Raw genomic sequence first — 25,426 nt, forward strand, 5'->3', positions numbered from 1 at the left:
TCTTAGCATCTAGAACTGAATATGTGTTGAATGAATGAATGATGAATTGGTGGGAAAATAAGCAGGCCTTGCATGCTGAGTAGCTATCAGCATTCGACAGAGAGAATGGAGAGCTTTGTTTAATCTGGTGAATCTGTTGGGTGGAATAAAAAAATAAAAAATTGGAAAGTTTCTACTTATTTATTGATTTATTATGTTTCGAGATAGAGTCTCACTCTGTCGCCCAGGCTGGAGTCCAGTGGCGTGATCTCTACTCACTGCAACCTCTTCCTTCTGGGTTCAAGTAATTCTCCTGCCTCGGCCTCCCGAGTAGCTGGGACTACAGACGCACGCTACCACACTCAGCTAATTTTTATATTTTTAGTAGAGACGAGGTTTCACCATGTTGGCCAGGCTGGTCTCAAACTCCTGACCTCAGTTGATCCACCTACTTCAGCCTCCCAAAGTGCTGGGATTACAGGTGTGAGCCGCCATGCCCAGCCAACTCACTTCTTTAAATCACAGAAATAAAAATGTAATTATAAATTGATATGTATGGGGCAGGGATAGGTATGTATAGGGAAGAGAAAGGTGAGATGAAAGGTGAGGTGCAAGGTGGGGAGAAAGGTGGGGTGCAAGGAAGCCGTCTTCAAGGAAGCAGCATTTAAGAAGAGACCTGGAGGTTATGTTGAAGTTAGGTGAAGGGGAAAGTGGGACAAAGGATTTCATGCAGGGAACAACTTATGCAAAGGCCCTGCAGCCAGAATGCCCACAGAAAGTTGCATGAACTGAAGAAGGCCAATGTGATGGCATCAGAGAGAGCAAGGGCACAAGCAAGACTACCAAGACCACCTATCACCATCTGTAGTTTGGTACATTTAAATAATTGTAATTACCAATTTTGAACTTTTCTATCATCGAGGAATGAATGGCTGGCTTACCCTCCTTAAAAGAGTTTCCATCCTGAGTAAATAGTGTGGGGATGGGACTGGGGAACAGAGTTATGTTTAAGAGTAGAAGACCTCTTGTGTGTGTGTGTGTGTGTGAGAGAGAGAGAGAGACACATACACAGAGAGAGAGAGAGAGACAGAGAGAGAGAGAGAGAGGGAGTTTCACTCTTGTTGCTCAGGCTGGAGTGCAATGGCGGGATCTTGGCTCACTGCAACCTCAGCCTCCCAGGTTCAAGTGAAGTGGGTTCTTCTACTTCAGCCTCCCAGGTAGCTGGGATCACAGGCGCACGCCGCACGCCCGGCTAATTTTTTGTATTTTTAGTAGAGACACAGTTTCACCATGTTGGCCAGGTTGGTCACAAACTCCTGACCTCAGGTGATCCACCCACCTCGGCCTCCCAAAGTGCTGGGATTACAGGCATGAGCCACGGTGCCCGGCCTTTTTTTTTTGGAGACGGAGTCTCACTTTGTCACCCAGACTGGAGTGCAGTGGCACGATCTCGGCTCACTGCAACCTTTGCCTCCTGGCTTCAAGTGATTCTCCTGCCTCAGCCTCCTGAGTAACTGAGATTACAGGCGTGTGCCACCACACTCTGCTAATTTTTTGTATTTTTAGTAAAGATGGTCTTTTGCCATGTTGGGCAGGCTGTTGTTGGATTCCCGACCTCAAGTGATCCACCCGCCTCCGTCTCCCAAAGTGCTGCCATTACAGGTATGAGCCACCGCGCCTAGCCCAGAAGGCCTTTTCAACATCCCTGAAATATAACCTGAGCACTGCTGTCTTGGGGCCTGAAGTTGGAAGTGGTTACTTTTATTCTTTGTTTATCTGGGTGTCATTTTGATTTTGTTTTCAAGTGCAGTAAAGAATTAAAGATCTCGTCCACCAAAAATGCTCCCTCTGAGTGTGCATTTCGGGTTTTAATATGGGATTGTCTAATGGATTTGACAGGCTGGCGGTCCAAGGTGAAAAAGGTCTGTGGGTGCCTAATAGTCAAAGATGCCTTTATGAAGCTTTAGGAAGACCAGACATGGTTTGCCTTCAATTAACAAAAAGGTGGAATATAAATATATTTGTGCTTATATAAATGTATTCCTTTTTTTCTTCTCCTCCTCCTCTGCCTTCAATTGACCTCCTCCTTCTCTTCTTTCTTCTTCCTTTTAACTCTCCTTTCAGAGTTAAAGACTGGAGCTAAGAAAAGGGGAGCAATAGACAGATGAAGTGTTCCCGGATCGCTGCCCCACGCTCTTTGTAATAAAGGAAAACGTGGCCAAAGGTCAATGCTTAGGGTAGTAGAAGATAATGTAGTGGCTTGGCTTCTTGACTGGAAACTAGGACGGGTAGAGTAGCTGAGAGAAGTGGGCCCCACAGCAAACGGGTTGCGGGTAGGGGGAGCCAGCTCCAGACCGGTAATGAAGCCCATTTCAGCCTCATTCCTTTCCCGTGGCGGAGGCAGCCTTCCTTCCCCAGGCCTGGCTGGAGGTGGAGGCAGGCCCAAGGTTAGGGGGTCAGCCCGCGCACCTAGGGCCGGGAGACAGACAAATTCTGGCGGAAAGTTGCAGCCACGCTCCCCGTCCCCTGCTTTTCTCCTCGACTCTCCACCCCTCTCCGGGTGATCCGGCGGAGGTGGGGGTTGGGGGAACTGGCCTTGTGTTTTGGAACAGCTGCAGCCGGCGCTGGGCCCGCCTGGAATGCGGGAACAGGCTGCGCACCAGGACTTTTATGGAAACTTGCTGCTGGAGACGGCGGCGGCGGCGGCGGCGGCGGCGGCAGCGGCGGCGGCGGCAGCGGCAGCGGCAGCCAGAGGACTCCCAGCGGCTGGAGCAGAAGTGTAACGGCCAGAGCTCCCAGACCCTTACCCACAGCTAGGCAGGACGCGCACAGTCCCTCCGCGCGAAAAGAAGGACCTTCGCGGGTCACCGGCTCCTGGAGGGTGAGAAGAGTTGGGGAACGTGGGCTAGGGGGAGTGGAGACTGAGGTGTAGGGTCCCCTGGCGGGGGCGGGGGCGGGGGCGGGAGCGGCGGCTGCAGCGGCTGCAGAGGCTGCAGAGAGGCGCTCGGGGTCCGCGGCTTCTGGCGATGCTCCGCTGCAGCACGGGAGTGCGCCGGGCGCCATACAGCTGTGGCTCCGCACTGGCCCTGGCCCGGGCGAACCCGGCCTCCGAGCCGCGTCCTGCGGGCTAGGCGGGGTGCCGAACAGGGGCTGCCCCAGTGTCTGAAAGCCTCAGCCGACCTCGGGCTTCTAGTTGCGATGTCTTTGCCCTGCTCCCCTGCGCCTTGTCGGCTGAGTTTCAGGTGCGTTCCGTACTGTAGGGAGGGAGCCCTCTGTGAGCCGAGTGGGTGCCGGTCCCTCGGCTGAACTCTTGGGGTCCTTAGGGAAGTTCGGTGCCGTCCACCACGTGCCCCCGCCGCGGTCTCCGTCTCTGCCAGCAGTGCCAGTTAAGAAATTCTTTCTGATCGGTCCCTGTGGAAGATGGGAAGAAATACGATTTAACAGCCTATTACTCCCCCGACACCCCCGCATATCCCCCCACTCCTGTCTCCAACGCTTTTTTTTTTTTTTCGTGATTCTCCCCGCGGTGGGATGCTGGGGGTTGGGCAACTAGGGCTGGAAGTTTACGAAGTTTACGTAGTTTACGTGAGTGAAGAGTGTAGTCACCTCTTGAGAATTCCCCTTGCTTATATGCTTTTGAAAAAGCCAAACCATTCCAGCTGTTTGTAAACTGTGAAACGTTCTACAAATGCATTAGCATTGGCATTTATAAAGAAAATGACGAAGTTGAGAGGTTATAGTTGGTTACTGCAATGACTTAGAGATACTCATTTTATAGTTATTAAAGCACAACGTGAACAAAGTTGGCAGAGAGATAACAAGGTAAAAATAGCATAAGGATAAGTCCTAACAAAATGTCCTTGGTAAAGACACAGGTAGAGAAAAGAAGCCATAATAAAGAAATCAGTTCCCTGACCAAAGCAACAGGAACATCATTCATCGTTAAATTTTATTAATGAATTCATGTAGCAGCGGCCCATTGGCCTGCGAGTCACAACATAACTATGTCTTAGGTAATGTGATTAAATAAACTTAAGTATTTATACCATCTTAGTCACATGTTATTGAGTGGACCACATAATTTCCCCCTCTAATATTATCCTTTTACAGGTTAAATTGATGCAGTAAGAAAACTGTCTCGAATTCTTTTGAGTTTGGGGTATTGTTAAGAAAAACTGCATAATTAATCAAATGAGAGAAAGGTTTTTTTGGGGGGAGGTATAATTTGTATAAGTAAACTTTGACTAACCAATGTAGCTGTTTAAGTTTCTTCTTCCTTCCAGCAATTAACACCGTATTTTTGCAGATATTTTATATTTTGACTAATACTTCTGAGGGACAATTTAAAGAAAAATGCATGCAATTATGTAGTTTATCTGCAACAATTCCCTCAAAGAATTCTAAGCTAAAACCACAACAAAATTATTTTAAATCCAGTTTTCCTCATTACAGTTATAATGTAATCCAGTTTTAATAGAAGATTTATACTTTAAAATCCATTTTCGATTGAAATGTAATGAATAGCAATTTTTCCTGCTCATCTTAAAATGGAATTTGTGCTATTTTTGAAAATTTGACATGTAAGGCTGATCATTGTCAAAATGTATGTCATCTTGAGATGACTATATTTAGCATCAACAAAGGAATGCATTATCTAGGTTTTTGAACAGTATTTTTCCCCTGAAATTTCACTTGGAGTATTTAGGTTAGGGTTTCATTTTTGAGCAGAATGAAAACTAAATATGCATATTTGGAAGAGATTAATTGGGGATTCAGACTGCTTAGAATACGAGCGGCCTATAATGACATATTTCATTTATTAAAAAAAAAATACCTGTTATCTTTGAAATGCCCTAAAAGACCAAAAAAAAGGGGGGGATTATTTAAATATGAGAGTTGTACACACCTAAAAGAAAGAAAATAATGCAGTGAATGTGGAAAAGTATGTAACAGGTAAAAGTCTAAATGTTTTTATAGAAGAGAGGACTTTTAGTATATTTTATAGTTTTATAGGCCACACACACACAGAACATCTTGGTAGTTTATAATATGGAGAGAAAATGATTTATAACATTCCTAACAATTTCACATATTTCTGTTCTTAATCAATCTGTGGTCCATATCACCTGTGTAGTTTCTTTCATGTTCTCTTTCTGGGTTTATAATTGCATAGTTACATATTATATACATTTGAAATGGCTACATTTTCCTTTTCTGTTTAAATATTCAGTGTATAGTTTGGCTTAATTTATAGTAGTTTACTTTCTATATTCTAGGGTGGGTGGATTTGTACCCATAAATCCACCTTAAATTTTAGTTTAATTTGTATTATAATGTTAATACACCATATTATATTTATGGTTAAAAATTATGGAGAATGGAAAAAGGGGCTCTTGTAATCTGACACCCTTACTGTTAGGATTTTGATGTATTTCCTTTTAGTCTTTTCCCCATGCATAGAATTCTTTCTTTTTGCATTGGCATATCTCAATAAAACAACATGTGAAAGCATCCCATGCAGTGTCTGGCATCCAGTAACTGCTCAACAGGTGATTCTTTTTCTTCCTCCTTTATTTCCTTCTTGACATCTCCTCCTTTTTACTCTTAGATTAGAAGACAAGCAGATTGGGGCTCCCTATGCGAGGTTTCGAGGTTGGTGAAATTCACTTCTCACCATCCATCCTGGGCCTCTTCCCTGTCTTTTCTTCCCCTTTGACTCTGCTTCACTCTTTCTGGCCAAAATAGGCCTCCCCTTTGACCCTTTCCATTTCTCAGTGTTGTCTGTTCATTTAGACTAAGGCTATGGCAGTCAAAAAGTCGACAGTCAAAAAGACACCTTTTACTTCCTGATTACCAAGTGTAGGAAAAAAGGTAAAAAAAAAAAAATTAAAAACCAAAAAGACACTTTTGGGGCTGGGCATGGTGGCTCATGCCTGAATTCCCAGCACTTTGGGAGGCTGAGGCGAGAAGATCCCTTGAGCCCAGGAGTTCGGGGCCAGTCCTGGCAACATAGTGAGACCCACCCCCATCTCTACAAAAAATTTAAAAATTAGCCAGATGTGGTGGTGCATGCCTGTAGTCCCAGCTACCTGGGAGGCTGGGGCGGGAGGATCGCTTGAGCTCAGGAGGCTGAGGCTGCAGTGCACCATGCTTGTACCACTGCACTCCAGCCTAAGTGACAGAGTGAGGCTCTGTGTCAAAAAAAAAAAAAAAAAAAAAGACACTTTTAGCCACAGGCATACTTAAAAATTGGTACAGTTTACATTAAAATATCGATTTACATCCTCTCTTGAAAAATTGGAAAATCTGGGCAAAATCTGGGTTCACTTTTTTAAAGAAATTATTTTTATTTCAATAGCTTTAGGGGTACCAAGTAGTTTTTGGTTACATGGATGAATTGTAAAATGGTGAAGTCTGTCTGGGTTTTTAGTGTACCTGTCAACCAAATAGTGTGTATTGTACCTAAAGGTTCACATTTTTGCATTGGAACAATACACTGGAACTAAATAGTGGCTGCCCCACAGACAGGCAGGTCACATGCTCTCCATTTGACATAGTCTCTAAGATTCCCTGTTGTTTTAAACAAGTCATACACTCATTTACATTACCTGCCAATTATATTACATAACATTACCTTACATTACATTTACATTACCTGACCCTAAATGCTTGAGTATGCAGTCCCCGATCTAAGTATTAGGGCAAGTATATCTAATGCATCATATGATGGAAAATCTGCTGCACTTAGCAATAGTAACTGGGACTTTAAACATTGTAGATATATTTTGGTTAGCAAGGCTCTTAAATAATGTGATCATAGGGGTGGGAGAAGCGGTTAGCATTCATTGACACTAATTATTAGTGTCAATTAGAGCTGGAAGGGACCATATATTGTTAATCAAAACAAATAAAATACTTTCCCTGGCGGGATTTTAGAAAGCATAGGGGATATATTTCTGCTAAAGAAATATTTCCTAGGATCTCATAAATAATTTTTTTTTTTTTTTTGAGACAGCGTCTTGCTCTGTCACCCAGGTTGGAGTGCAGTGGCATGATCGTGGCTCACTGCAACCTCTATCTCCTGGGCTCAAGTGATCCTCCTACCTCTGCCTCCTGGGTAGCTAGGACTACAGACATGCATCACCCTGCCTGGCTAATTTTTTTATTTTTTGTAGAGACAGAGCCTCACTATGTTGCCTAGGCTTGTCTCAAACTCATGGTCTCAAGCAATCCTCTTACCTTGGCCTCCCAAAGTGCTTGAATTACAGGTGTGAGCCACCATGCCAGGCCTTCTTAAAAATTCTACTCCCAGTCCATTTGAGAAGTATTTAGGAGAGTTTTTGTGACTCCTACAGCTTGGCTATAAAGAGGAGTTTACTATTTTTCTTTTGCCTCCCCATCCCACTGACATGTTTGGAGCCAGAAATCCAGGTCTTCCTGTTCCCAAATGTGTCCTTCAATGAAAGACCATCTTCCACTTGCAGAGATAGTGAGGAGGCCCAGACTCCAGTGATTACCACATCAATTTGCTTGGGAACAGAATTCCTGAAGCCTCCGGTTTCTGGTGGTTCATGGTATTTAGTTTAGCATAAACCCACCCCATTTTATTTTTTATTACTTTAGTTAGTGCATCTAGATTATCAGTCTTCCTTTTGTACATAAGAATCATGTATCTTATTTGGGATGATTTTGGATCAGACAGTTTTCCTGTTATCTCTTTGTCATTCATTTGCTACCTCAAATATGAATAGAGCTTGTACTATGTCCTAGGTGTTGTGTGAGACACTAAAACTATAGAGAGGAATAGAGCAGTTCTTACCTTTCAGGGGCTCATAGTTTGGTGGATGTACTTCGAAAAGTATCACAACTATCATATAAGGGCAGAGTGTTATTTATACTTATTGCGGAAGGATATCAAGGCAGGTTGAAAGATTGAAAAGATTCTTAATTTTCTTTCTTTCTTTTTTTTTTTTTAGACGGAATTTTGCTCTTGCCCAGGCTAGAGTGAAGTGGCACCATCTCGTCTCAGTGCCATCTCCGCCCCTGGGTTCAAGTGATTCTCTTGCCTCTCCCTCCTGAGTAGCTTGGATTATAGGCACTTGCCACCACGCCCGGCTAATTTTTATGTTTTTAGTAGAGACGGGGTTTCACTATGCTGGCCAGACTGGTCTTGAACTCCTGACCTCGTGATCTGCCCACCTTGGCCTCCCAAAGTGCTAGGATTACAAGCATGTGCCACCACACCCAGCGTTTTTGTGCTTTTAGTACAGATGAGGTTTCACTATGTTGGCCAGGCTGGTCTCGAACTCCTGAACTCAGCTTATCCACCTGCCTTGGCCTCCCAAAGTGCTAGGATTACAGGTGTGAGCCACCGCACCTGGCATAAGATGCTTGGTTTTCAGTGAGGAATTGTGTATTGGTAAGAGGGAAATAGATCACTACCTCATCTAGGTGAAATAGGATCTAATTTCTTTTTTTTTCCATAGGTTCTAATTTCATATTTTTGAATTTCGATGAGGTTTATGACAGGTTTTATAGTATCATTTTTATTTCATTATTATTATTTTTTGGACGTTTTATAGTATCATTTTAATTTCATTATTATTATTTTTTGGACGTTTTATAGTATCATTTTTATTTCATTATTATTATTTTTTGGAGACAGGGTCTCCATCTTTCACCCAGGCTGGAGTGGCATGATCAGGGTTCACTGCAGTCTCTACATCCCAGCTTCAAGCAATCCTCCCATCTTAGCCTCCCGAGTAGCTGGGACTACATGTGTGCACCACCACACCGGCTAAGTTTTCTATTTTTTGTAGAGATGGGGTTTCGCCATGTTGCCCAGGCCTCACCCTCCTAAAGTGCTGGGATTACAGGCATGAGCCACTGCACCCAGCCTATAGTATAATTTTTTTTCTTTTTTTTAAGAGATGGAGTCTTGCTCCATAACCCAGGCTGGAGTGCAGTGGCATGATCTCAGCTAACTGCAACCTCTGCTTCCTGGATTCTAGGAATTCTCCTGCCTCAGCCTCCCGAGTAGCTGGGACTACAGGCCCACACCACCACACCTGGCTAATTTTTTGTATTTTAGTAGAGATGGGGTTTCACCATGTTGCCCAGGCTGGTCTCGAACTCCTTAGCTCAGGCAGTCCACCCGCCTCGGCCTCCCAAAGTGCTAGAATTACAGGCGTGAGCCACCGCCTGTGGCCAGCCTATAGTGTGTGTGTGTGTGTGTGTGTGTGTGTGTGTGTATATATATATTTTTTTTTTTTTTTTTTTTTTTTTGGAGACAGAAGTCTTGCTCTATTTGCCCAGGCTGGAGTGCAGTGAGTGCGATCTCGGCTCACTGCAATCCGCCTCCTGGGTTATGCCATTCTCCTGTCTCAGCCTTCAGGCTCGCTGGGACTACAGGTGCCCACCACCACCCTGGCCTAATTTTTTTTGTATTTTTAGTAGAGATGGGGTTGCACCGTGTTAGCCAAGATGATCTTGATCTCCTGATCTCTTGATCCTCCCGCCCTGGCCTCACAAAGTGCTGGGATTACAGGCGTGAGCCACCGTGACCAGCCGTCTATAGTATAATTTTTAAAGTATAAGGTTGCAACCTTCATTAATTAAATGTAACAAAGTTACATTATACCTAAGTTTATGTTTCCTGTACAAGTGAAAAATGATAAAAATTTAGGCTCATATTTTATGAAGCTCAAAACAATTTTGTTGCTTATTCCAAAGACTGTAAGAATTAGGTTTTAACATTTACTTATAGCATATAGTTAAGTATTACATTTAAAATCTTCTTAAAAGTCGGCTGGGCACCATGGCTCATGCCTGTAATCCCAGCACTTTGGGGGTCCAAGGCAGGCAGATCTTTTGAGGCCAGGATTTCGAGATCAGCCTGGTCAACATGGCAAAACCCCATCTCTACTAAAAAATACAAAAATTAGCCGGGTGTGGTGGTGCACACCTGTAATCCCAGCTACTTAGGAGGCTGAGGCATGAGAATAACTTGAACCTGGGAAGTGGAGGTTGCAGTGAGCTGAGATAGTGCCATTGCACTCCAGCCTGGGTGACAGAGCAAGACTCCATCTCAAAAAAGAAATCTTAAAAGTTGACAGCCTGGTCGGGCACAGTGGCTCACATCTGTAATCCCAGCACTTTGGAAGGCTGAGGTAGGCAGATCACTTGAGGTCAGGAGCTCGAGACCAGCTTGGCCAACATGGTGAAACCCTGTCTGTACTAAAAAAAATTAGCCAGGTGTGGTGGCATGTGCCTGTAATCCCAGCTATTTGGGAGGCTGAGGCAGGAGAATTGCTTGAAACCAGGAGGCAGAGGTTGCAGTGAGCAGAAATCACGCCACTGCTCTCCAGCCTGGGTGACACAGTGAGACTTTGTCTCAATAAATAAATAAATAAATAAATAAATAAATAAGTTGTCGGCCAAGCACAGTGACTCAGAAACTGAGTTCATTTTCTGACTTAAACATGCCTTTTAATTTAATCTCCAGTTAATGGTAACCCTGTTGACCCATTTGAAACCTTGGGTTCATCCTTTTTTATTTATTTGTTTATTTCTCATCCTCTGACTCTTGCTTGGGTTCATTCTTGACACTATTCCTCTCCTCACCTCTACCCTTCCAAATCAAATTGGCCAAAGCTCTTGCAATAGTGCCCCACTACAGTGTAAATTCCGTCAAGAAGGCCGGGCACGGTGGCTCACGCCTGTAATCCCAGCACTTTGGGAGACAGAGGCAGGTGGAGCTCAAGAGTTCAAGACCAGCCTGGCAAAGATGGTGAAACCCCGTCCCTACTAAAAATACAAAAATTAGCTGGGTGTGGTGGCAGACACCTGTAATCCCAGCTACTCAGAAGGCTGAGGCACAGAATTGCTTGAACCTGGGAGGCAGAAGTTGCAGTGAGCTGAGATCGCATCGCTGCACTCCAGCCTAGGTGACAGAGCGAGACTCTAATTTAAAAAAAAAAAAAAGTTTAATCAAGACAGGGACTTTGACTTTTTGTTTACTTTCATCTTCCCAAGCTTAGGATAGCACCTGGCACAAAGTAGGAGTGTAATAATTATTTGTTAAATAAATAATGAGTCACCATGTCCTGTCAATTCCACTTCCAAAATGTCTCTTCCAGCTTTTCATTCCTAATGCCAATATCCTAATTCAGGCCTTTATCCTCTCTTACCAAGATCATTGTACTTGTCCTTTCCCCATTAAACTCCATTCTCTACATTGCTGTAAGAGTTTCTTTTTCTTTTCTTTCTAGAATATATCTTTAAGTCATGATCCTTTGCTGGCTCTCTGTTGCCTATAATATTATTAGACAGTATCTAAACTTTTTATTAATATGGTGCACAGTATTCATTCTAGTCTGTGCCCGGCCTGTCTTTCTAGTTTTGCCATAGATTGACTGGACAATGTTATAGCTCCCCAAATTTGCAATGGTATTTTTATTCATTCTGGTTCTTTCTCCTGGATGCCTTTACTATCTTTTCCACTTGGTGAAATTCTACTTCTCTGTCAAGGTCTAACTCAAATGTCATTGTCTCCGTGAAACCTTCTTTAACCCAGCCTCTTCCTTAACCATACTGTAGTCTTTTCCATGTTTCTATAGCCTGGTTATAGTACTGCTATTATAGCATTTACTACATCATATAATAGTTAGGATATCTATTTCTTTCACCAAAGCTATTTGATTTACAAGGGCTAGCTCTTATTTGTTTCGTATCCCATTGTCAGGCATACCTTTTGGCATACAGATTCTCCTTCTCACAAAAATGTAAACACGGAACTAATCTGTCAAATTTGAAAAAAAAATGCAGCTTTTTGGATAAATTGCGTATAGGTTGTAGTAATATTGCAATATTCCCTCTGAAACCTGTGATGGATACATAGTCGTCTTCATTTAACATGAATGCCTAATGTGTTAGAATGCCATTACTAAATCTCTTTATCATCCCAGCCTTCTCTATTATGACCAAACTCTTAGAACCACCTGTTCAATCTTATCTTTTGATCACTGTTTTCTTTCTAATAGTATTTTTGATAACGATTCAATTGACTTGCCTGGGATTTTAGATACATAGAAGGTGTAATGGGACTGAATTGTTATGTTGCTGCTGCCCCTTTAAGGTGGCCAAGGACATTGCATCTGCCTACTCAAACAAGAAAAATCATTTAACACTAGAAGAAGAAAAGCCTGTTCAGATTCCAGATATAAAGTCTTTTGGCATTCAGGTCACTGAGTATAGGAATTAAGTTGTTAAGCCAATCTCCATTTAGCATTCTAAAATACAGTGGCATTCTAAAATACAGTAGCATTCTAAAATGCATTTCTAGAATGAGAACTTGACATGACTCAATTAGGATGTTTTCCGTGTAACTCAGCAAATCTCAAAATGTGGTCTTAGACCCCCTGGGAGCCCTTGGTACCATTTAGGGGTCCATAAAGTCCTCCTTTTTCCAACTAGGTATTAATATAAGGACATGTTTTCTTAGAGACTTCAATCAAAACATCACCACCATAGTTTGAATGCAGAAGCAAATATGAGAATGTATTTTTCCTCTATTATGCCAGATACCAGATATTAGCAAAAATGTAAAATGATTGTCCTCTTCTTACTAATTATTTTTATGTTTTTAAATAATGGTTTGTTATTGTTACTTTAAATGACTTTATAAGTATATATTAGAATATTTTAATTTCTAATATATTAAAGACCTATTGTTGTAATCCATATAAACAAAACCTCTATTATAACCAAACTCTTAGAACCACATGTTCAGCCTTATCTTTTGGTCACTGTTTTCTCTCTAATCTTACTCTTCATAAGAATTCAATGGACCTGCCTGGGATCTTAGATACTTAGAAGGTGCAATGGAGCTGAATTGTTGTGCTGTGGCTGCCCCTTTTAGGTGGCCAAGAACCATCTTAGGATCCTCAATAATGGGCCCAGACTTTTAGGTCCTGAGCCCCAAAAGTTTGAGACCCACTTTTGTAATACATAGCCTTTGTTTTAGTGGGGGGATTTCCTTTAACATCACAGAGCTTATTTTTATTTTATTTAGAGATGGTGTCTCACTAATTTGCCCAAACTAGATTCAAACTCCTGGGATCAAACGATCTTTCTACCTCAGTCTTCCCTACCTAAGCTGGGACTACAGGAGTGTGCGCAGTTAAAGCTAATTTTTATGTGTGTTTACACATTTTCAGATGTTACCTAAACAAAGCCTTTTCTAATCTGAAAATGTAAGCCTTATTATATTTTTGATAGTTGTATTTGATCTCATCTAGACCATAAACTCCATAACAGATATTTTATCCTGTTTGCTATTATTTATGTAGTAGCCTATACTGTACCTAGCACATTATAGAAAAATGTTCAATAAATGTTTCTTGAACAAATATCAGTTTTCACTAATTTATCTTTTTCTGTTTATTCTTAGTTCTGTCATACTCATCACTCTAAATTTATAAAGTATATGAAAACCACCTAGTTTATGGTACACAATAGGTATTCAGTTGTTAGTTTTCTCCTCCTTTGTTTAGAGGTTTCAGAACTTTCCTTTAATGTATTGTAGTTTTTAAAAAATCATTAAATTTTATTTGTACATGTAACTTTTCATTACTTTATTAATGACTTCATCAAATGAGAGTTTGCCAATTTTCTTTGAGTGGTTACTTTAAAGTCTTCTCAAAAGAGAATAAGGCAAGAATTATAGGTTTTGATTCTGTTCATAATTCTGAGAGGATAGGAGGATGTACTACATAAAGCCTAGGATATGGTGAGTACAGGTAGAATAGTATTTAAAACATCTATAAAAATGTGTTATGCTGAAATAGGTGTTGCACAAAATAAATGAAACAGACTTTGTATTGCCTAATACAGTGGAAAAAGCTGATAATTGTTGAAGCTTGGTATGGGTATATGGGGATTCATTATATTAGTCTCTTTCATTTTCTGTGCCTGAAATTTTCCATAATAAAAAAGTAAACAAAAAAGATAGATTAGACTGATATGTCTGAGACGTTTACCAATATAAAAATGTTTAAACTTTATGCCAGATACACCTAGAAATCTAAGCATATTTAGAGGTCTTAGAGACTGAAGGAGGAAAAACAACATGTTTAAGGTGAAGTGGAGAAAAATCACCATTTCCATTATAATTAGTTTGGGAAAATACCTCCTTGGTAGAGAAGTGACTTAAGAAAGGTCTTGGAGGTAGAAAAAGGCTATTAAATAGATTTGTCTAGGTGGAAGGTTGAAAAAATGGGGAGAAGACAAAGGAAACTGAAGAGTCTGAGGGTCTGCAGAAGGCCTGTCAAGCCCAGGTGAGAATTACAGTTCTGATTCATGATGCACTGCACGGTCAGTATCCTCAGAATTAGAAGATACACTAGAGCACAGAGAGGAGCACAGAGAGGTAGAGATTGCAGTAGTTGAGTAGAGAACCTAGTGGGCCTGGTTGAGGGTAGAAAGAATGGTGGGCTGTTATCCTATCACAAGAAATGAAAAAAAAAAAAGAGAAATCAAAACAATCATGGCTAGAAGTTATTCTGGAACTTTTAAAACCTTTTTTTTTTTTATTTTACCAATAATGTATACTTAAATTATTATTCTATTCTAATATAATACGTATCAGTTAAGAGTTTTGAAGAAACTACATTAAAGTAGCTGCCCTATAGCAATTGAAGTTAACTATGTCATTACACTTGGATTCCAGCACCTATTGAAAAGATTGAATAATTTGAAAATGTTTATCAGGATTCTGAAAAAAGAAAACCAGTAAAGCGAATACTTTGAATTTTACAGCTTCTCATTTTGTAAGTTTATCAGTGAAAATTATAGTGATACATATGAATACTAAATAGAAATAATTTCTGGCAAGCATAATTATTTGAAATTGAAGGAGCAGCTGGGGCCTTTTGCTAAATAAAGCAGCAAAATTAAGTTTAGAGACTGGTAACTGAAATGTTGGCTGTTAATATATATAAACACGAAACTGGGAAGACTGACAAGCCATGTGCAATATGATGAATCCCCGTCTCTACAAAAAATACAGAAATTAGCTATGTGTGATGGTGTGTGCCTGTAGTGTCAGCTACTCAGGAGGCTGAAGTGGGAAGATTGCTTGAGCCCAGGAGGTCAAAGCTGCTGTGAGCTCTGATTGCACCACTGCTCTCCAGCCTGGGCGACAGAGTGAGATCCTATCAAGAAAGAAAAGAAGTGGGAGGAGATGATAAAATAAGTCAAAGATTAAATTGATATTTGAAATTTTTATTTTTTATTTTTTTTGTGACAGAGTCTTGCTCTGTCACCCAAGCTGGAGTGCAGTGGTGCAATCCTGGCTCACTGCAACCTCTGCCTCCCAGGTTCAAGCGATTCTCCTGCCTCAGCCTTCCCAGTAGCTGACATAACAGGTATCTGGCATCACACCCAGCTAATTTTTGTATTTTTACTAGGGATGGGGTTTCACCATGTTGGCCAGGCTGGTCTCTAACTCCTGACCTCAAGTGATCCACCTGCCTCAGCCTCCCAAAATGCTGGGATTACAGGCATGAGCTACCGTCCCTGGTGATATTTGGAATTTTTTTAAAAACCACCTTATTAAGGTATGATTGACATGCCAAAAGCTGTATATATTTAATGTATGATATTTGGCATTTGAGAATATGTTTCTAAAAGGCTAATAATCTGCTATAAATGTTCAACAGAAGACTTCTTTAAAATATAGTATAGACAGTTTGTTAAGAGAATAAAAAGTTGAATCAGAAGAACAGAGAATCTTTCAGACTTGCTAGTTTTTGCGTGAATATTGAAAAGCTTTATGTGATAGCTTTGGGGGGTTATTTTAAATTACAATTTAATTGAACAAGGCACTGGAAAGCAACTGATTCCCTGCAATCTGGGAAGGGAGCATAGAGTCTACCATGTGTACAGAGGAAAATCAGTGAGTAAGAGAAGTGCAAAATGTGGACTGAGAATGGAAGTCATGGATCTTAGTCATCTAACTGGAAGTTGGGGTATAGTGTATACTGCCTTTCAATTCTGTAGTAGGTATGGTTGATGTTAGAACCTTACCTGTGTTTGCAGAGAGCAAATCAGACTGGACCACTTAAAAATTCGGTTCCAAGGCTTTTGTTGAGAGTTGTTGCAAAGAGACTGTTAATAGCATGAGAATAGAGACTCTGTCTGTATGTTCAGCATTATATTTCTCAGTGCCTAGTAGAGTGCCTGGCATAGTAGATGCTTAATAAATACTTATGGGCCAGGTGTGGTGGCTCACGCCTTTAATCCTAGCACTTTGGGAGGCTGAGGCGGGTGGATCACGAGGTCGAGAGATAGAGACCATCCTTGCCAACATGGTGAAACTCCGTCTCTACTAAAAATACAAAAAGTAGCTGGGTGTGGTGGCACCTGCCTGTAGTCCCAGCTACTCAGGAGGCTGAGGCAGGAGAATCGCTTGAACCCGGGAGGCAGAGGTTGCAGTGAGCAGAGATCATACCATTGCCCAGCCTGGGCAACGGAGTGAGACTCAGTCTCCAAAAAAAAAAAAAAAAAAATTTATGTAATAACTGACATGTAGTATTTATGCCATATCCCTGCATAATGATAATCACAATGATAGTCATACCTTATATCCAGATAAGCTTTATCTGTTCATAAAGTGATTCATGTTGAAGCTAGCAAGATTTACTTATTCAGGTTGGGCATGGTGGCTCATGCTTATAATCCCAGCACTTTGGGAGGCCAAAGTGGGAGGATCACTTGAGCCCAGAAGTTAAAGACCAGCCTGGGCAACATAGTGAGACCCTGTCTCAACAAGAAAATTCAAAACTTAGCTGGGTATGGTGGTGCAAGCCTGTAGTACCACTCAGGAGGCTGAGGCAGGAGGTGCTATGGATATAGTGGTATACAAAACATAGTCACTACTCTCTCAAAGACCTCACCTTCTGGTAGAGGAGGTTTTCAGGAAGGTGGGTCATTATTGTACATTGTGGTAAGTGCTACAATTAGGGTAATCATGGGATGCTGTGTAAGCACACAGGAGAAACACTTTTTTTTTTTTTGAGACGGAGTCTCGCTCTATTGCCCAGGCTGGAGTGCAGTGGCCAGATCTCAGCTCACTGCAAGCTCCACCCCCGGGTTCACGCCATTCTCCTGCCTCAGCTTCCCGAGTAGCTGGGACTACAGGCGCCCGCCACCTCGCCCCGCTAGTTTTTTGTATTTTTTAGTAGAGACGGGGTTTCACCGTGTTAGCCAGGATGGTCTCAATCTCCTGACCTCGTGATCCGCCCGTCTCGGCCTCCCAAAGTGCTGGGATTACAGGCTTGAGCCACCGCGCCCGGCCCAGGAGAAACACTTAACCTAGTCTTGTGGAATCAAGGAAGGCTTCCTGGAGAAAGTGACAATCCAAGAATTAAAGGATGAGTAGGAGTTAGCTGAGTGATAAGGGAATGAGAATAGCATAAAGCTGAGAGAGGCAGCTCTGCAAACGCTTGAGTTGTGCCAGTATTACAGTATGGGTGATAGAGTGGGAGGGAGGGGTAAAAAGAGATGAGGCTACAGAAGTAATTTAATCTACTGAAGTGTACTAAATCACAGAAGAAAAATTGGAGAGTGAGAAGAAAAGGGCAAAGATTGAAACCTGGGGGCAAACAACATCTAAGAGGTAGAGAGAGAGGTAGAAGCCCTCAAAGGACATAGAGAAAGAATGCTTAGAGACATGGAAAAACAGAGGGAGAATAGTGCTATGAAACCAAGCAAGGAGGATTTCAGGAAGAAAGGAGTGACTGAGAATATCAAATGTAGCAGTGAAGTTCAGAAAAAGGGAATTGTTCATTTTATTTGGCAATGTAATGAGAAAAGCATCATTAGGCCCATTCTACATATAAAACTGAAATTCACAGAAGTTAACTGGCTCATCCAAAATCATGTATCTACTAATTAACTGAAACAGAAACTCTAATCCAAGTTTTCTGGCTCTAACTCCAGTGCTTCTTCCACCATCAGTGTCTTCTTAATATGCATGAAAAAATCAACAGTTAACTAGATAATTATCATGAGGATATAACTGAATATTTTCTACAAAGGTTATTAAGCACGAAAAGTTCTAGTAGAATATTTTGGGAGATTTCAAATTATTTTTGTATTAATATCAAAATTTAAAATATATATAGGTTTGGAATTTTTATGAGAGGGTTTATGAAAAGTTGTAATAATGTTGAACCTGTATATGTCATTTGTTCTAAAATTGTTTTTTGTTTGTTTGGTTTCTGTTTTGAGATAGGGTCTTACTCTGTTGCACAAGGTGTAGTGCAGTGTTTCAATCATAGCTCACTGCCACCTTGAACTCATGGGCTCAAGTGATCCTCTTGCCTCAGCCTCCCAAGTAGCTGGGACTACAGGGACATGCCACCACACCCAGATTATTATTATTATTTTTAATTGTAGAGATGGGGTCTTGCTATGTTGCCCAGGCTGATCTCCAACTCCTGGCCTCGAGTGATTCTTCTGCCTCAACTCAGCCTGGATTACAAGTTTGAGCCATAACACCTGGCCTGGAAATGATTTTGAGAGAAGATTTGATAATAGTATTTACCTTGAAGCCCTGTTGTAGGAAATAAATGATAATGCTTGTTAACTACTTGGCACATTACCAGGCAAACAGTAAAGACTCAGCAAATGTTAACTTGGATTATCTTCATCATTAATTTTATTCATGTTTTGTGACTAAAGGATGTATTAGTGAAATAATGAGTTTAGATAGGACAATACAATTAATGACTAGGGAACAGAGTTTTCCTGTGAAGTTAATAGGCCAGAGTCCAATTCATACCTTTGTCCTTGTGTTAACACAGATAGGCAAATGAGTTAGCAACTGAAATGCATAGTTGTTTCTACCAAGGCAGTGTCATACTTCCTTTTTAATTAACAATAAAGGAATCTTATATGTATTTACAGTGTCTATGTAATTATGAAGTTTTTTTCTCCAGTATAAAAACATTTAAGAAATGTGAGTCCTATTGGTTTGTAATCTGTACCTTAAGTGCAATTCCATAACACAAAAAGGTCATGAACTTATTTTGCTACAACTTTTTATCCTCAAAAGGCAGAACAGAGCAAACTTTGAGTACAGGATCACTTGCTTATATTTTAACCAAAAAAGTTAAGGATAGTGCTGTTCCAATTTTCACTGAGTTTAAAAATTAGAGCTCAGAATACTGAGCTGACATTTTAAAAAACTATTTTAAGTGGTTTTATTCATAGTAAATTTTTAAAATCAATTTTATTTTTTTCTAAATCTGTAAGTCAAGATATAATTTGAGGATTTTAAAAAAATCAAATGAAAAGGGCTAGCTGATTCATTTATTTTCTAGGACTATTCTTGACTAATTCTTCACTGTTAGCAAGCCACCCAATTTTCTTTCATTTCACCAAAATAAATAAATAAATAAGGCTTTTGAAGTCCTCTCTGGCCAATTAATTGACCTAAAATTATCAGTTCTTATGATCCCATGATTCCAAGTTTTCCTCATACCCTTTAGTATTACTCTAAAAAACTGCACAAGAGGCTCGGGTATGGTTGCTCATGCCTGTAATCCCAGAACTTTGGGAAGCTGAGGTGGGAGGATCACTTGAGGTCAGGAGTTCAAGACCAGCCTGGGCAACAGAGTGAGACCCCCCCTCTCTATTTTTTTTTTAAGATGGTCTCACGCTTTGTGGCCCAGGCTGAAGTGCAGTAGCATGATCATAGCTCACTGCAACTTTGAACTCCTGGGCTCAAGCGATCTTCCTGCTTCAGTGTCCCAAATAGCTGGGACTATAAGCATGTGCCATGACACTTGCAAATTTTTAAATTTTCAGTAGAGATGGGTCTCGCTATGTTGCCCAAGCTGGTCTGTAACTCTGGGCTCAAGCGATTCTACCACCTCAGCCTCCCAAAGTGTGGGGATTACAGGTGTGAGCCACTGCACCCACCTTCACCCCTCCCCTGCCTCAATTTTTTTTTTTTGAGACAGAGTTTCACTCTTGTTGCCCAGGCTGGAGTGCAATGGTGCGATCTCAGCTTACAGCAACCTCTGCCTCCTGGGTTCAAGCAATTCTCCTGCCTCAGCCTCCTGAGTAGCTGGGATTACAGGCATGTGCCACCACTCCTGGCTAATTTTGTATTTTTAGTAGAGATGGGGTTTCACCATGTTGGTCAGGCTGGTCTTGAACACCCGAACTCTGGTGATCTGCCCGCCTCGGCCTCCCAAAGTGCTGGGATTACAGGCATGAGCCACCACACCTGGCATCTATTTTTAAAAATAAAAAATTGTGTAAGTAATACATTATATATGCTCACTGGCAGGGAAAGATAGGATTTTTCCTAAATAGAGTAAATTCTAGTAGGGGAGATGAATAGTAATAAAATTAATCAAAGTTATTGATATATACTAATGTTAGTTATTATTCCAGGGTTCTTCATATAATGCTATCTTATCTAATCCTGACTAAGCAGTTAACAGATCTGAAATTTGGATTTAGGTCTGATTACCAAATTTTGGTAATCCACATGTGAGGTGATGAAGGTCTGTATTAGTATGGAGGCCATGGAAATATGAAGTAATATGTAAGAGAAGTTTGAAAGCAACATTCATAGATCTTGACAATCTATTAAAATCTAGAAGATATAGAAGAATGAATCAAAAATAACCACAAGGTTTGAGAAGCCATGAGAATGAAGGGTAGGTTTTGTTGGTTATATAAGAAGAAATATCAGACCAGGCATGGTGGCTCATGCCTGTAATCCCAAAACTTTGGGAGGCAAAGGCGGGTGGATCACTTGAAGTCAGGAGTTCAAGACCAGCCTGGCCAACATGGTGAAACCCTGTCTCTACTAAAAATACAAAATTCGCTGGGCATGGTGGTGCATGCCTGTAATCCCAGCTACTTGGGAGGCTGAGGCAGAAGAATCGCTTGAACCCAGGAGACAGAAGTTGCAATGAGCCAAGATCACACCATTGCACTCCAGCCTGGGCAACAAGGGCAAAACTACATCTCAATAAATAAAATATTTAATAGGTAACTCTAGATATGATATAATGGCTCAAGTAAGACAACAGGACTAGTGCTATTTATTATTATTATTTTTTTTTTTTTTTTGAGACAGAGTCTCGCTCTGTCGCCCAGGCTGGAGTGCAGTGGCCAGATCTCAGCTCACTGCAAGCTCCACCTCCTGGGTTTACGCCATTCTCCTGCCTCAGCCTCCCGAGTAGCTGGGACTACAGGCGCCCGCCACCTCGCCCGGCTAAGTTTTTGTATTTTTTTAGTAGAGACGGGGTTTCACCGTGTCAGCCAGGATGGTCTCGATCTCCTGACCTCGTGATCCGCCCGTCTCAGCCTCCCAAAGTGCTGGGATTACAGGCTTGAGCCACCGCGCCCGGCCCTATTTATTATTTTTATCTGAGGCACATAAAATTAGGTTACTCATAAACCTTAGTTCATGACCCACTCATGTATGTACAGATTCCTTTAATTTACTCCTTTATTTTTAATAATGTCATAAGCACTGACAGACCCACTAAACAAGAAAAGTTAGAATCTTATTAATAATTATAGGGAATCATGTCCCATCCTCTCCCCCATTATATTGTCTCCTTCCCACCAAGAAAACTTCAGTCCCACATGGCTTCACTGGGGAGTTCTTGTAAATATTTAGGGAAAAAATAATACTAAATCCTACATGAACTAAAGTTTTCCAGAAAACTAAAGAAATAATTTCCAACTCATTCTATGAAGGCAATATTACTCTGTTAGCAAAAGCAGACATCACAAGAAAAGATAACTTATACAACCAATAATTTCTCATAAACACAGATGCAAAACGTAACAAAATTTTATCAAATTGATTCCAGCAATATATTAAGAGGATAATGCATTATAACCGATTGAGAATTATCCTAGGAATGTAAGGTTGATTTAACACTTGAAAATCAGTTAATGTAACTCACCATATTAATAAATTAAAAATAAAAACCATATGATTAACTCAATAGACACAGAAAAAACATTAGATAAAATCCAACATCTGTTACTGATAATTACTCCAGCAAACTTAGTCTGATAAAGGGCATGTAAGAAAAGCCTACAGCTAACATCTCACTTAACAGTGAAAGACTGGACATATTTCTCCTAAGATCAGGAACAAGACAAAGATATCTGCTCTTACCACTTCTATTTAACATTGTACTGGAGGTTCTAGCTAGGACAGTCAAGCCAGAAAAAGAAATAAAAGGCATCCAGACTGGAAAGGAAAAAGTAGAACTGTGCTCACAGATGATGTGATCGTCTACGTATGCAGAAAATCTGATGGAATCTATAAAAAAGCCAATAGAACTAGTAAGTTATTAGGCTGGGCTCAGTGGCTCACGTCTGTAATCCCAGCACTTTGGGAGGCCAAGGCAGGCACATCACAAGGTCAGGAGTCCGAGACCAGCCTGGCCAATGTAGTGAAACCCCGTCTCTACTAAAAATGTAAAAATTAGCTGGGTGTTGTGAGTCACGCCTGTAGTCCCAGCTACTTGGGAAGCTGAGGCAGGTGAATCACTTGAACCTGAGAGGTGGAGGTTGCAGTGAGCTGAAACTGTGCCATTGCACTCCAGCCTGGGTGACAGAGTGAGACTGTCTCAAAAAAAAAAAAAAAAAAAGAAAAAGAAAAAAAAACAACTAATAAGTTATTTTAGCAGGGTTGCAGGATATAAAACCAGAATGCAAAAATTGTATTTTTTAATTTTAATTTTTTTCTTTTAGAAATAAGGACTTGCTCTGTCACCCAGCCTGGAGTATGGTGGTATGATCATAGCTTACTGTAACTTTGAGTTCCTGGGCTCAAGAGATCCTCCTGCCTGTTTCCCAAGTGGCCAAAACTATAGACACACACCACCAGGCCTGGCTAGTTTTTAAATTTTTTGTAGAGATGGGGTCTATTATGTTGCCCAGGTTGTTCTTGAATTCCTGGCCTCAAGCAACCCCCCTGCCTCAGCCTCCCAAATTGTTGGTTGGGATTAAAGGCACAAGCTACAGCACCTGGCCCCCAAATTATACTTCTATATACAGGTTGAACATCTGTAATCTAAGAATCTGAAATCCAAATGATCCAAAATCTGAAACCTTTGGAGTACTGACATGACGCCACAAGTGGAAAATTCCACACTTGACCTCATGTGACAGATCACAGTCAAAACTTTGCTTTGGCTGGGCAAAATGACTCACGCCTATAATCCCAACACTTTCAGAAGCCAAGGCAGGTGGATCACCTGAGGTCAGGAGTTCAATACCAGCCTGGCCAACTGGTATTGGTAGTGAAACCCTGTCTCTATTAAAATACAAAAGTTAGCCAAGCATGGTGAAGGACAACTGTAATCCCAGCTACTTGGGAGGCTGAGGTAGGAGAATTGCTTGAACCTGGAAGGCGGAGGTTGCAGTGAGCTGAGATCGTGCCATTGCACTCCAGCCTGGGCGACAATAGCAAGACTCCATCTCAAAAAACAAAACAAAACAACAACAACAACAACAAAAACTTATGCAAAAGTTATTTAAAATATTCTATAAAACTACCTTCAGGCTATATGTGTAAGGTGTATATGGAACATAAATGAATTTCATTGTTAGACGTGGGTCCTATCCCCAAGATAACCTGATATATATATATTCCAAAATCCAAAAAAATAATCTCATATCTGAGGCCAGGCACAGTGGCTCACGCCTGTAATCCCAGCACTTTGGGAGGCCAAGGCGGGCAGATCAGGAGGTCAGGAGTTCGAGACCAGCCTGACCAACATGGTGAAACCCCGTGTCTACTAAAAATACAAAAATTAGCTGGACGTGGTGGCACACACCTGTAGTCCCAGCTACTCAGGAGGCTGAGGCAGGAGAATTCCTTGAACCCGGGAGGCAGAGGTTCCCGTGAGCGGAGATCACACCATTGCACTCCAGCCTGGGCGACAGAGTGAGACTCTGTCTCAAAAAAGAAAAAAAAAAAAAAAAGGGGAAATCTGAAACATTTGTAGTCCCAAGCATTTCAGATAAGGGATACTCAACATGTACTACCAACAATCATTAATTTAAATATTAAAAAACACCATTTACACCATTTACAAACATATAAACAAATATGAAATTATTTAGGGATAACTGACAAAAGATGTGGAAGATCTGCACGTTGAAAACTACAAAACATTTCTGAGAAATTATAGAATATGTATATAATGGGAGGGACATACTGTGTTCATGGATCAGAAGACTTAACATTATTAAGATATTAATTCTCCCTAGATCCATCTACAGATTCAATGCAATCCCAATCAAAATCCCAGCACATTATTTTGTGGATATTGACAAATGGATTATAAAGTTTATATGAAAGGGAAAAGACTTGGAATAGCCAACACAGTGTTGAAGGAGAAGAACAAAGCTGGAGGAGTAACACTACTCAACTTTAAGACATCCTATAAACCTACAGTAATTGATATAGTGCAGTGTTGGTGAAATAATAAAGAAAAAGATCAATGGAACCGAATAGAGAGCCCAGAAATAAACCCATATAAGTATAATCAACTGATCTTTGACAAAAGAGCAAAGGCAATAAAGTGAAGATTATTTTCAACAAATGGTTCTGGAACAACTGGACATCTACTTGCAAAAAACCAAATCTAGAAACAGACCTTACATTCTTCACAAAAATTAACTCAAAATGAATCACAGACTTACAGCATAGAACTATCAAAGTCCTAGAAGAAAACATAGGCAGAAATCTAGATGACCTCACATTTGGAATTGATTTTTTAGCTATGATACCAAAGTCACAATTCGTGAAAGAAAGAATTGATAAGCTGGACTTCATTAAAATTAAAAATTCTGTTCTGCAAAAGACACTATGAAAAGAATTAAAAGATAAGCCAAAGACTTGGAGAAAATATTTGCAAGAGACATAATCAGATAAAGGACTGTTATCCAAAATATACAAAGAACTCTTACAACTCTGTAATAATAATATAAACCACCCAATTAAAAAATGGACCAAAGGGCTGGGCACAGTGGCTCATGCCTGTAATCCCAGCACTTTGGGAGGCCGAGGTGGGCAGATCACCTGAGGTCAGGAGTTTGAGACCAGCCTGACCAATATAGTGAAACCCCATCTCTACTAAAAATACAAAAATTAGCCGGGCATGGTGGCAGGCGCCTGTAGTCCCAGCTATTAGGGAGGCTGAGACAGGAGAATTGCTTGAACCCGGGAGGTGGAGGTTGCAGTGAGCCAAGATCATATCACTGCACTCTAGCCTGGGCAACAGCACAAGATTCCATCTCAAAAAAAATAATAATTAAAAAAAATGGACCAAAGATCTTAGGAGTCATCTCACTGAAGAAGATATACAGATGGCAAATAAGCATATGAAAA

The 25,426-nt window shown here is 40.9% G+C and overlaps 1 protein-coding gene across 8 annotated transcripts in view; it reads left to right on the top strand.

Moving 5' to 3' along the window:
- The first annotated feature begins 2,701 nt into the window (after nt 1–2,701).
- The window catches only part of NEXN (nexilin F-actin binding protein), a 53,801-nt gene continuing 31,076 nt past the window's right edge, over nt 2,702–25,426 (top strand). For 2 of the 8 annotated variants that reach the window (XM_017962738.3, XM_017962747.3), the window contains exon 1: nt 3,093–3,221. In XM_017962738.3, the coding sequence (XP_017818227.2) occupies nt 3,178–3,221 (44 nt within the window). In that variant the 5' untranslated portion in view covers nt 3,093–3,177. Of the gene's footprint in view, nt 2,861–3,090; nt 3,222–25,426 lie in introns of those variants that run through there. The other 6 variants (XM_017962742.3, XM_017962746.3, XM_017962743.3 and 3 more) reach the window with 5 other exon arrangements.

This window comes from Papio anubis, chromosome 1 (assembly GCF_008728515.1).
Source record: "Papio anubis isolate 15944 chromosome 1, Panubis1.0, whole genome shotgun sequence".
In the NCBI taxonomy this organism is placed as follows: domain Eukaryota; kingdom Metazoa; phylum Chordata; class Mammalia; order Primates; family Cercopithecidae; genus Papio; species Papio anubis.